At 36.5% G+C, this 13,399-nt stretch overlaps 1 protein-coding gene across 12 annotated transcripts in view; it reads left to right on the top strand.

The window, feature by feature from the left end:
- PRRC1 (proline rich coiled-coil 1) overlaps positions 1 to 13,333 on the top strand; it is a 33,106-nt gene extending 19,773 nt beyond the window's left edge. For all 12 annotated transcript variants that reach the window (XM_040540896.1, XM_040540894.1, XM_040540905.1 and 9 more), the window contains exons 6-9: positions 4,444 to 4,607; positions 5,935 to 6,038; positions 8,555 to 8,657; positions 11,786 to 13,333. In XM_040540896.1, coding sequence (XP_040396830.1) covers positions 4,444 to 4,607; positions 5,935 to 6,038; positions 8,555 to 8,657; positions 11,786 to 11,995 — 581 coding nt within the window. In that variant the 3' untranslated portion in view covers positions 11,996 to 13,333. The remainder of the gene's footprint in view (positions 1 to 4,443; positions 4,608 to 5,934; positions 6,039 to 8,554; positions 8,658 to 11,785) is intronic.
- The last annotated feature ends 66 nt before the right edge of the window (positions 13,334 to 13,399 follow it).

Genomic DNA, 13,399 nt, shown 5'->3' with positions numbered 1-13,399 from the left:
AATATGGAACAGAAGACATGTTTTATCCAGGGTGGTGGTTTGTTTTTTTATCCTTTTTTTCCTCCCTCTTCCTTCCAGCAGTTCTGTAAGCAGTCCTCCCTCTTTTGTTGTGCCAATACTGCCCTTTGTCTGAATGTAGGTCAAGCTGATCAGGAAGCTGATGTGGCTGAGAAATAACTATTAATATTTTCTGCATTTTGTTTTTTGGAGCTGTTTTTCAGCTGGACTGACTCTGTGATCAGGCTAACCATATTGCTGCAGTCTTGCACTAATGCAGTGGACAATATGTCAAATAAAAGGGGAAGATGGCCTGATTAGTGAAAGTAGTTAATCATCTTAAATTTAAGTAAATATATCCCAGCAGTTCATTCATTAGTGGTGAGATAGAGGGATGTGAAGTCAGTGAGAAGGCCAGCCAGTAATTGAGAAACTGTTGAGTGGAGTAGCAGGAGGCAAGGTACAGTAAATGATGATGATGCGCAATTAGGGGAACTGTAGTTAAGGTTTCCATCGCAGTCTTGACTGTCCCTTTTTAATACGGAATCTCTCAGAATCCACTGACAGTTTGGACAGTTTGATGCAATATTCATTGGACAGAACAGCATTACCTGGAGGAGGAAGTCATTTTAATAAAATGCTTTGCTTGTAAGATTCTGTTAGAGAATGGAAGCTCAATGGTTGTCGCAAAGTTCTCTGAAGTCATGCTGGAAGGGAAAGCAGCTGTGTACATCTCATTTGTAGTTGCAAGTTGTGGAAATAGGGCAGAAATTTGTAAACTTAGTATTTACCTTTTTCTAGAAATGTTTTCTGGAATCAGCAAAAGTCATGCTGTCAACAGAAATTGGCCCCCTTCTCTCTGCTCTCTCTCCATTGCTGCAATTCCAAACAAATTTCAGATTTTTCATGCCAAAGCCTGAAAGTACCAAAGCTTGTAGATGAGGTGGTCGAAAGAATATTTGCATGTGAAAAAACAGTATTTCTGTAATCTCTTCCTTGAAAACAGCTAAACTGTTTTCAGTGGCTCAGGGTAAAGATCTCAGTCTGAGTTAAGCACCTGGAATGGAATATCTCTGTCTGCACATTAAATGCTTGATCAACTTATAAGCATAAAAAATCCGACGGCAATAGTTTTAGAACAAAAGAGGACAGGGAGTCTCAAATTGTCTTTGGAACCAGCATTTCAGTAACACACAAGGTGTAATGCAATTTGATGTACAGGGTCTGGACCTTAACTGAACGTGACAGTTCTGTCTCAAATATACACCAATACATTCAAATTTTTACACTTTAGATTTTAGTATTTCCATATCACCATAATGTGTGACAGACTCAGTCACAAATTTTCTTTTAATGCATGTATTACCTTTGTTTCCTTTCTGTATTTTCTGTGGTGGAAAAAGATAAATGCTTTTGTTACGTGATGATACGTAATACAAAAGCACATAATCTAAATTCATCGTGTGCAGAATACAAACGTGAGTCAAAATTACCGTTCTTAAGTTAATATGTAGTAACTTATCGTTAGATATGTTTTGGGTTAGTTTTCAGTTGCCTAAAAAGCTCATCAGCAGTTTTTCTATCCCTAGGCCACGCAAAACAAGGCTAGCTTCAGCAAAAGCCTGCAGTCAATTTTAAGAACATATACTTAACTTGATTTTTATCAAGAAGGAACCAATGAAAGAAAAGATATTTTCAGTAATTTTCCTATTTTTATCAGCCTGTTGTTTTGCTATGTTGAAAATAATTGCACCGGAGTTCATTGATGTGTACATCCAATTCCATTCAGTAAACTAATTAATATATAATAAGATTTAAAAAAAAAAAAAAAAATTACTACTGTTCCGGCATACCTCTGGCAATTCTTCATAAAAAGAAGATATTTCCTGTAATCGAGGTCTGCTGAGTAATATGAGCCAAAGAATAAACTGTTCTTTCCTTTAAAATTTAAACTTAAAGCTTTGTTTGGAGGATTTTATTTTAGATCAGGATAAATACTGCAGGCTTTATCAGCATGTGTAATTAAGTGGAATTTTCTGTTTAGTATCACAGAACAGCTCGGGTTGGAAGGGACCTTAAAGATCACCTAGTTCCAACCCCCTTGCCATGGGCAAGGATGCCATCCACTAGATCAGGTTGCCCAGGACCTCGTCCAATCTGGTCTTGAACAGCTCCAGGGGTGGGGCATCCACAACCTCTCTGAGCAAGATGTTCCAGTGCCTCACCAACCTCTGTGTGAAGAATTTCCTCCTAACCTCTGTTCTAAATCTCCCCTCTTTTAGTTTAAAACCATTCCTCCTTGTCCTAACGTTATCTGCACAAGCAAAAAGTTGCTCTCCCTCTTTTTTTATAAGCCACCTTTAAGTTTTGAAAAGCTGCAAAGAAGTTACCCATAGGAGAGGTGCTCCAGCCCTCTGATCATTTTTGTGGCCCTCCTCTGGACGCACTCTAACAGCCCCACATCCTTCTTGTGCTGGGGGCCTCAGACCTGGATGCAGTACTCCAGGTGGGGCCTCACGAGGGCAGAGCAGAGGGGGACAATCACCTCCCTTGACCTGCTGGTCACTGCTCTGTTGATGCAGCCCAAATGCAGTTGGCTGCCTGTGCTGCAAGCGTGCTCTGCTGGCTCATGTTGAACCTTATGTCCACCAGAACCCCAAGGTCCTTCTCTCCAGGGTGGGTCTCAGTGCGTTCCTCTCCCTGTCTGTACTCCTGTTTGGGACTGCCCCAACCCAGGTACAACACCTTGCAATTAAGACTTGTTGAAGCTCATGAGGTTCACGTGGGCGCAAACAAAATCACTGGACTTCGTTCTTTTTTGCTCGCAGGTGCAGCTTGTTTTTCTACAGTCGGTGGGTCTGGGTGATAACAGGTTAAAAGGCTTTATTAGTTTGCTGCTCTTGTCCTAAAAATGTCCTGATGTGTCACAGAATCACGAAGTGGTGGAGGTTGGAAGAGACCTCTGGAGGTCATCTTGTCCAACCCCCCTGCTCAAGCAGGGCTACCTAGAACCATGTGCCCAGGACCGTGTCCAGATGGATTTTGAAGATCTCCAAGGAGGGAGGAGGCACCACCACCTCCCTGGGCAGCCTGCTCCATTGCTCAGTCACCTGCACAGTGAAAGCGTTTTTCCTGATGTTCAGAAGGAACTTTTTGTGCTTCAGTTTGTGCCTGTTACCTCTTTTCCTGTCACTGGGCACCCCTGAAAAGTGACTGGCTGTGTCATCTTTTGTTCCTTCATTTATTTCTATGCATTGATGACATCCCCTATGAGCCTCCTCTTCTCCAGGCTGAGGAGTCACAGCTTTTTCAGCCTTTCTTCATAAGACAGATCCTTCAGTCCCTAAAGCATTTGGATCAGACCAATGGTTCATCTAGCCCAATTTTCTGTCTTCAGTAGAAACAAAGGGAGATGCTATTTAATAAATGAGTAGATCTGGTGACTTTGTACTGTCGCCTTGTACTCCACCGTCATTCACAGCCATTGGACTAAGGATCGTAAAAGTCATGTCCCAACCCATTATTTTTAGTGCCTATTTGTGGACATGTCTATGAAGTTGCCTCAGTTCTTTAAACTGTGTGATGCGATTTATTTATGTAATTTACTCTGAAATATTCCGTGTTTGAAAAAAATTAAAGCTGTTCTTAAGAAACCTTGTCACAGCAGAGACGAGTTTTCAGACATATTTTTGCATATATTAAGTTTGACAGTAAAATGATTCAGTGGTGATAGAGAGATGCAAGGTACATATGCGTTCATGAGTCTTTTGGAGTAGTCTTAGATTTCTATTAGTTCATGTTTTTGTTTTATTGTAAAAAAAAAAAAGTGAAAACTTGCCCTTCTTTATGAAACTCATATTTTTCATATGGAAGTTCTTTGGAAATATTGACAACTTTTTGATCCATAGATGTTTAATCTATAATCAATATAAAATTGTAGGGAGGAAGACGAACAACAAGATATTGAAATTTGCAGTCCAAGGACCGCTAGAAAGTGATGCAATCCTTTCTTTTAAAACTTATGTAATTTGACATTTGTTCACTGATTCTGTTAACTGAATTCTTGGTCTCTTTCATAAGGACAAATTTCTGTGTCACCAACATTCTTTACTGCTTCCCTGAATATCAAAACATCCTTAGAAATGGATGTCTGAGTTACTCTTCTAAATCCACGGACTGTCATATTTAACGAGGAGTCTGCTTTTTTTCAGGGTACTGAACATTTCTCAGTTCCCGTTGTCTTTTTTTTCATCCATAAATCTCTTAGCTATTCATCTAACTCTTACTTTCTAGTTTCAGTTACTTCTGCTTCATGAAAGAACTTTTGTGCAGTGCATGGGAAAGAGAAGACCAACTGGAGCGTATTCTTAAGATATAGAACATATTTGAACTAGCTTATAATGTGAACATGGAGAAATAAATATCCACACTATATGTATTTTACAGAAACTGGTGGAGAACTGGACATTGTGGTTACTTCTAATAAAGAAGTGAAAGTTGCAGCAATTAGAGATGCTTTTCAAGAAGTCTTTGGAATGGCTGTTGTTACTGGAGAGGCTGCACAGTCTAACATCGCACCCCAACCTGTGGGCTATGCTGCAGGTTTAAAAGTAAGTTGATATGTAACAGCACTAATGTTTCTCCAATGCAAAGACAGATTGTGGAAATGTTCACTCAAAGCAACCTTATTTCCCATAAAGGGAAGGTCAATTTGTAGTACAGGTGAACCTTTGCTTTTTTATGATCTGGATCGTTAAATGTTTTCAAGTAGTTTGTTGAAACAAGTTTTTATTTCTTGTTGCAAACGCGTTCATTGCAGATGAAGAATGGTTTCATCAATTTCCTTATAATGTCTTTTGTTTCCATCACATCTAGCATACTTTGTGATATTGCTCTAGTTTCTAAGTATATCACGCATTTGTTCTCCGGCTATTACTAGCACAGTATTTTGGGAATGTTGGAAATGAAAGGAGACTCTGAGGCTGAGGTTGTCTCTGCACTAATTCTGTAGGTCAAAGATAGTTTGATCAACACTTGTCACAGGGATCTTCCCAAGCAGATCTATGTTACCCTTAAAAGGTAAGGATTAACTGTGGAGCCTCATTAACAGCTGTGCTGGCCCACAGAAATGGTTAGCAAAGGGTGTTTCACCAGATTTTAAACTGCATGATTGTTGAGTATTTATATATATGTGGAACCATCGCCTGGCCAATAACCAAAAATGCTGTAAAAAACTACTTAGTATTCTGTTTCTTAAATGTAAGCAAATCATTTGTTTATTCTCAATTAAGTAATTTCTCCTAATTGTTGGGGCAGTGTTCACAGCTGAGTTAAGACTACCTTCATACCTATGTATTAGCTGATACAATTTCATACTGAGGTAAAGGGGGATAATGTATATGTTCTTTACCTGCTGTACCTCTTCTTTCCCTTTGGCTACTGCTCTGTACTTGTAATATTTTTGTTAAAACCTCAGAGTGATAACAGATTTGGAGAGGTGATTTCTAGATCTTACTTGGAGGGGTACCATAACACAGAGATTCTCCTTTGGTCTTACAACATTCATAAAGGATCTAAAACAGACAAATATTAAGCTGCAGAAATGGCAGTGTAAGTAAAAGGAATATATGCTTATGCTTTAGCTGACAGTGAAACTTGGTGCAGTTACAGATTAGGAATTCTTTGTATGCTAGTGTAGGTCTTTTTCATGGAAAAATAGCAAACTAAAAACATTGAATTAGTCTTATAGTTTTTGTAACTATTGAGGATTCCCCTATGAGCTGTTTTTTTAATGTTGAAATAAGAGTAATTTTTCCAAATCTCTCATATTGTTTAACTTGAAAAGTACATTGAAGAGTTCTTTTTGTGTTCGTCTGCAAGTATTGTACTATGTTGTGAGTCAGAAACTGTTGTGTAACAGCTTACATTACTTTCTAGGGAGCCCAAGAAAGGATAGACAGCTTGCGTCGGACAGGAGTAATACATGAAAAACAACCTGCTGTGTCAGTGGAAAACTTCATTGAGGAGTTGCTTCCTGACAAGTGAGAACCTTATACCTATTCTTGGCGGGGGGGAAGGGAGGGAATATTCTTTATTGACTTAAAGGGGCCTACTATAAGAAGTTGTTAGCATTATCACTCTCTCAGCAGAAGACAGGAGGGAGTCTGTCTTCAGTATTGCTTTGGCAGACTTGATTTTGGTGAGGTTATTCAGCTTTTTGGCCAGACATCTTTAGAGCTGAATAGACAAGATCCTTGTCAGCTTTGTCAAGACTCACATTACAAAAGCACGATGAAGTTATACGAAACTGACAAAATTAAGGAGCTGTAAAAGTTGAAATCTGGATAATGACTTCCTTACTCTTGTGTGTGTGCATTCTTTTCTCCCTCTGAAACCATATTCAGTTCAGAAAGTATATTTAGAGATGTTCTGGTATTTGTAGTAATGCAATTTCCTCAGGTACTATATTATGTATTTTCATTTCACCAGGAGTGTACTGCTTCTAATCTGTGCCACACAGTTGTAACATATCTGAAGGCACAATAGTTACAACTTGATTTCATAACATGCTTTTTGACAGACAGTTCTTGAAGTAGTTTTATAATTATCTTCCAAAACAATGAGACAATATCATGTTTCCTTGATGCAGTCTTAAATAATTTTCTTTCTCATCTTTGTACTGTTGTTCGTGTAATGGGCTTTGATTCATTTTTTGACACACATTTGCTCCATTTTTGAAGGTACATTTAGTATCCTTAGTGGAAGAGGAATGGTGAACTTTCTAAAGTAAAGAGAATTAGGAAGTATTTTAATTTTTGTTTAGTATTTATTTCCGCCTAGTTCAGTTTAGGTGTTTTATTATGTTTACACAAAGGAGTAACTGTGACAACAAGGTCTCTGTTTCAGAATAATTGCTATTCTCTTCATTTGAATTTACTCATTCCTAAATCTGAGAATTTTGTATAAAATATTTGAAATGAAAGAGCTGGCCCAGGAATATCATTGAACAGAATGCTAGCTTTTCTGTCCACACCATACTTGCCCCAAGAACATCGTAATCTTCAATATTATTTACAGTAGAAACAAAGAATTACTTGATGCTTGCTTCATCCAACAGGTGACTTTGAAAGTTTCCCTGCATGTTGTTACAAAAAACCATCTGAACTATTTTTGGCCCTATTTTTTCTGCAATGAAATAATAGATCATGGTGTTAATAATTGATAAATAATAATTCTGAAGTGAGCATTGTGGTGTTGCACTTCAGTATCAGGGATAGAGTTTGTGTTCTGCTGATATGCTTACAAATATCTGAAAGGAGAGCAGTGTTTCCAAATAACCACCCAGTTCTCAATGGTCTTTCAGAGAGCTGAAGGACATTACTTCCCTACTAATTGCGCATTCTGAATACTGTTTGCAGAATAAGTTGCAAAGTATTTTGTTATCTTTCCCTTTAACAACTTTTTTTTTTATATAAATTGAGAGTGCTTTATCCTTAACAAAGTCTTCCATAGTTGCAAGTGAGAGTAGTGCTGTATCACAGGGCATTCCAGTGCTCTGTTTCCTCCTACAAAAGAGGGTGCAAATGAAGTACTTTTTCCCGTCTCACTCTACTGCACTCTTGCTCTGACATTAAGCTATTGTCACCCCCCAGACAGTCATTTGTTAAATTTGAGTCTTGCATTTCTATTCATAACAACATTCTTGTTTCCCACACTTTAAAGTATAAAATTTAACTTATATGTAGACACATGTATAATATGTAGAAAACAACAGCTGCAATATTTAGCTTTCTAAATCTTTTATGATTTTGGCCTTGCTTTTTTGTTTGTGTTTTCCGTGAAGTGTGTTTCTCCTGTGGCAGCTCAACTGTAAAACTGTTCTGGGAATTGAATACAGTGAGGCAATGATGATGCATTGCCCTTAGTTTTGTTTGGATCGTATCAGTGTTGTAAGTTCGATAGGGAGAAATTGCTTAATTTTTTTGCAAGCTAGATAGAGAAACGTTTTTGGTACTGCTTCAGTAGTTTTACTGTGCCTTCTGCAGCAGGCACCATTTTTTCTGAAAGGTGCAGAACTGTTCTTCTGACTAAATCATTTAAGTGATTGTAGTAAGATTAGATATACCCAGAAAAATCTTCTGAATATAGAACGTGAATGAGAATTAAGGTTTTTGATTGTTAGGGAAAATTATTTTAATGAGAAGCATTATTGCAAAGATTGCATGAAAACTGTAACATAATAAGTAGAATATATCTGTGCACGCCCCCTCTCCTTCAGCTTTCTGTGTTTCTTTGATCTGTTTCATGTATTTTGTATAATTTTAGTTATTTTATGTTTATTACGTGCATACTCATGCACTATAGTTACACATACACTAAAGATGATGTATACAAATTTTATTTAAAATATGCAACACACTTCAATGAGACTTCATTACATATAGTTACATATGTGGCAGAATTTGTAAAATACCTGAGTTGTAATTCAACTACTAAGAAATTTTCAATCAAGTGATACATAGTACTAAAAAGTGAATTAATTTGCATATTATTGCAGGTGGTTCGACATTGGATGTTTAATTATTGAAGATCCAGTTCATGGAATTCATCTGGAAGTTTTTACCCAAGCAACACCAGTGCCTTTACAATATGTTCAGCAGGTGAGTTTTCAGGTTTCTTACCGGTGTTGGATTAACAGTCAAGACATAAGACTTAAGTTTTGATTTCATTTATGATGTCAGTCCTTATTGTTGCTCCACTTAAATCTTTCTTTATAAATGAGGATAAAAAGTGCTTCTAAGTCATAGGTAAGTACTACCTAAAAATCTGTAGGCATTTGTGGCAAAGTAATCCTTGCTCAGGAGTCTCATTCTGCAGTATATGGCACGTGGAAGCATTAGTTTTACTTTTCTATTAATCAGGAAGAAATATTCCAAGAAGAATTTAAGTAAGAGGAAATATTAACCAAAAAGAAATTAACTGAGAAAAAATATTCCCACAAAAGGGAATATAATTTTAATCACTATACTACGTCTGTCAGTCTGGTTCAGTGACTAAAAACAAACCTTACCAATCTTCAGATAAAATAAGAATACTCACACTTCCCCTGGTCATACAGGAAAGCCTTGCAGCTCAAGAATGCACTAAGCTAGTGCACCAAGCACATACAGTAAGCACTCTTACACAAGAAAAGGAGTGCTTTCCTTTTCTTAACTTCATGTACATATTGGAGTTTCATCTGAGGTAAACAAAACCGTGTAATAGTGGAGTGTCTGTGCACACATGTGCACCAAATCAGTGAAGAATCTAACATTACATTGAGGCACAAGTATATAAACTGAGACCACTCTGTTTTTAATAAAGCTCATAAAACCTAGGTATTTTATGTTGTTAATTACCAGCATACTCATAGGATAGCATACTGTGTTGGTTAGTGTTCCTAAAACTTATTTCTAATAAATTGCATATACCTTTTCATATTTGTGCGTGGACCTAATTCCACAACATACAGACTCCTACCTAAAAGCAAGACAGATCTCCTCTTCTGAATGTGCTATTCTCACAAAGATTTAAAATTTCTGAAATAGAAAGATTTAAGTCTTGGAAATTCCATGGGTCATCCCACTGAAAATAACCCAGTACTGTGCAGTTCTTAAACCAACAGAATTTTTTCATGAGATTGCTTACATTACTTGGGCCACACTGGGAATTACTCCAAACTCCAGTCACTGCATGTTGCCTGACTGCAGATATGAGTCATCCATTAGTTAACTCTGGTTTGCAAATTATTTTTAATGTTTCTTTGAAGAATTTCAAAACAAAACTGTTTGGAGTTTGATCTGCAGAGGATTGTTTTGAGAAAACAAATAGTGATTGTTTAATTTCTTGTGTGTGTAATACCAGTTCCATTAGAGTGGACATTTGTGGGATTGATTTTTAAAAAAAAAACAAACATCATGATAGCTGTCCTTCATTTTTGTTTTACAGAACAATGTTTTGTCATTTAAAAGCTACTGTTGATAGTTTAACTTTCTGAGTAATGTCTTCTCATAGGTAAACATACTTTTCAGTTAATATATGGATGATGTGTTGTAGCAAATTGTTGGGCTCTTGACTGTGTGTGTGTGCACCAGTTGTTACCTTTATTCCCATTATGTCTCTTCCAGTTTCTCTCAGGGATGTGTGAGGAGCTTTGTATGAATCCAGTTCAATATCTGTAATTAAAATCTAGATTACAGAGTGGAGGAAAAAAAACAACAGTAATCGTACAGTGGTATTTCAGACTGAAAACAGAGAAGAAATGTGCATTGGATGATAGATATTATATAGATAGATATTATATCAGTACAAAAGGTATAACAGAATACATGAAAAGCAATTAAATTGCTAGCTGTGTGTTCTGTTGTTTTTGTAATAAAAGTAGTGATAAAAGCATCTGCATAGAATAAAACTTTTTAGAATTAGAATATAATTCTTAATGTCTTTACCAATGGCATAAACTTTTCTGAGCACATAATTAGAGACTCGTGGCTGTTTATAACTCTTAAATATTGCTTGATTTGAGATAAAGGTGAATTTGAGATCTTGTTATGAGAAGCTTCCTCTGTTAAGAGGCCAGATGTCATCTTTTTTTTTTTGTCAAAGCAGAAACTGCAAGAACATGGGAAAATACTAGGCATTTAATTTTTTATATTTTATTTGATGTTACCTGATATTTAGCATCAAAAATTCTAAATTTGTCTATGGAATTATGTGCAATTATGGATCATAATAGAGATACCATAACAGATATTCAGTTCCTACTGTCGGTAAATTATTTTCTTACTGCCGATATGTTTGGGTTAATAAGAAGTGTTGAATGTGCTTTTTCCTTACAAAGGAAGGTCTGTGCCTCTGGAGAGCAACGAGTTATTTCCATTTTGGATCAGATTGTATATTCTAACAAACTTATATATGGGATTGGACTAGATGATTTTTCAAGGTCCCTTCCAATCCCTAACATTCTGTGATTCTGTGATATATACTGTTACTTTACAAGACAGCAGTTGTAGGAAGGCTGGAACACACTGCTGAACTTTGGTCTGCTGCACATGCAGTGGAAACAGACTAACTCAGTTATTTGTCAAAACAAAAGCTGTATGAAGAATTTGGCCCGTTGTGCAATGTTATGAAGAAATACTAAGAACAGCCTTTCTTAGGCTGAAATTCTTCTTCGTTATATGTGAGAGTGGTCAGAGGTGGTTGTCTGGGGTGAGAATGAGAACAGATAAATGCAGTGATAATTACACCACTATTTCCCATCTGCATCCAGCCTCGGGGAATTACAGTGTATGCACACTCTGTGATCTCATGCAAATAGCTCAGTCCTCTTTTTCTGCCAAGCTCAGTTTTCTTGTTACTTGTCTGCTCCAAAAGGACATTTTAACCATTAAAAAAAGTAAATCTTTGGAGAGTAAGAATTTACTGTATGAATATGTATTGATACTGATTCCATCTGTTGGCTACTTCAAAAGAGAAAACTACTTCATACTAATAGCAGAATGTCTTTATGCCCTCAAATGTTTCACATTTAAATTGTTCAGATGTCACTTGGATCATGATAGACACTAATCTAAAAAGTGTAATTGGCTTGCAAAATTACAGGGCAGTCTGAGATTTGGATTTTGATACTCTTTTATTTGCCATGTAGTCCTATTGTAAGAAAGTTTACTGCTAATATTGGTGAAGACAGAAACAAAACTACTCATTTCATGCTCATTCAATAATCACTTCTCAAAATGTTACACAGGCTAAGAGTCTCACTCCTCAGGACTACAATCTGAGATGGTCAGGCCTGTTGGTGACAGTGGGCGAAGTGCTTGAGAAGAATATACTGAATGTCAACAGGACTGATTGGCACATGGTATTCACTGGCATGTCCCGTCGACAGATGATCTACAGCGCGGCCAAGGCTCTAGCAGGAATGTACAAACAACATCTACCACCCAGGACCGTTTGAAAAAAGGCTGATCCATGACACTAAGGAATACTGGCTTTGTTTCTGGTGAAAACTACATATTCTAATTCTCAGTGGGGATACAGCACAGATTTCTAATCTACCTGTAAACTGTATTTTACTTTTTAAGATGTGGAGGTAGTTTCCAATAGTGGAAATGAGCAATTCCAATTTTTAATAACCATGTGATTTCCAATATGATTCATAAAAGAGGAAATCAGAACAAACAGATATATTTATAAATAAGACAAATAACATCACAGTTTATAAATTGGAATGTGCTATTACTTGACACCTTCATAGGCATTTCTGAAATGTTTAATATTTCAGTTACTCAATGTACTTTTTTAAAGATGGGGATCATTGTTTAGCTACTTCTATTACATTAGTAATATAAACATGTTGACAGCATAATATGTATGTTATATGTGCATTTCAATCTAGAGAGACAACTTCTGTATTAGATGTTTTCTTGGGGCCTGTGCTTAAGTGGTATTTTACACATCAGAGGTTTGGTGTAAGTTTGTTCGTTCTCAGGACTGATGCTGAGTAGTTTTTTTAACATGTAACAGTGAACTGCTGAAGAACAGCACAAATCCATGCCCAGTTAGTTCGAGTCTGGGCTAAATAATTCTTGAAATCTCATTTTCCAAGCTGTATCTTTTTTATGTATAGCTTCTCTGTAGCAGAGATGAAATCATCTCCGGTTAAAACACACAGCAGATTTCAAGTTGCTTCAGTGGCTTTTAGATCAGGTAGCACATACACATGAAATTATCTCAGCATTGCATTTCAACATCATTTACTACAGTATTTCCAAACCACACATTTTATATGGAATTAGTATAATTTCTTCTATCAAGTTATGGTTGTCAGCAATTGGATGTGGAAAATAGTGAGATGTATATCACTTGCTTTGCTATTCTGCATTTTCTAAACATTTATAAGTCTTAAATGCCTTCTTGATGTCATGGGCTCACTGTTTCTCATATAAGTTTTTAGTCTTCTCTGATTTTTTTCATGGCTTCATTCCTTCTATCTATGCTCACACAATCGTAAATCTTTATGCAGAAATATGGAAGTAATTGTGAAAAGAATATTTTGGTAATAATACTTTTTTTAAGAACAAAGAATAAACAGTTACTTTTTGTTTGCCTTAAACAGTTTTTCAGCTTGTATTCTTTTGCTTTTACCTTTCTTGATGCTTTCAAAGGACATTTTTATATGCAATACTGTTAAGCCAGTTCATATTTGTACCCGGTGAAAGCCTGTCTATTTCCAAGTAATATATTTTGCCTTAATTGGCTTACTCTGTAATTTAGTTGAATAAATGTTTTTCCTGGAGGATTGTACCTGTTATAAAGATTTACTTGTTTTTATTATAGCTAATGAACACCTTGATGGGGA

The sequence above is a fragment of the Cygnus olor genome, chromosome Z, assembly GCF_009769625.2.
Source record: "Cygnus olor isolate bCygOlo1 chromosome Z, bCygOlo1.pri.v2, whole genome shotgun sequence".
Classification (NCBI taxonomy): Eukaryota; Metazoa; Chordata; class Aves; order Anseriformes; family Anatidae; genus Cygnus; species Cygnus olor.
This window is presented reverse-complemented; position numbering and strand designations above follow the sequence as displayed.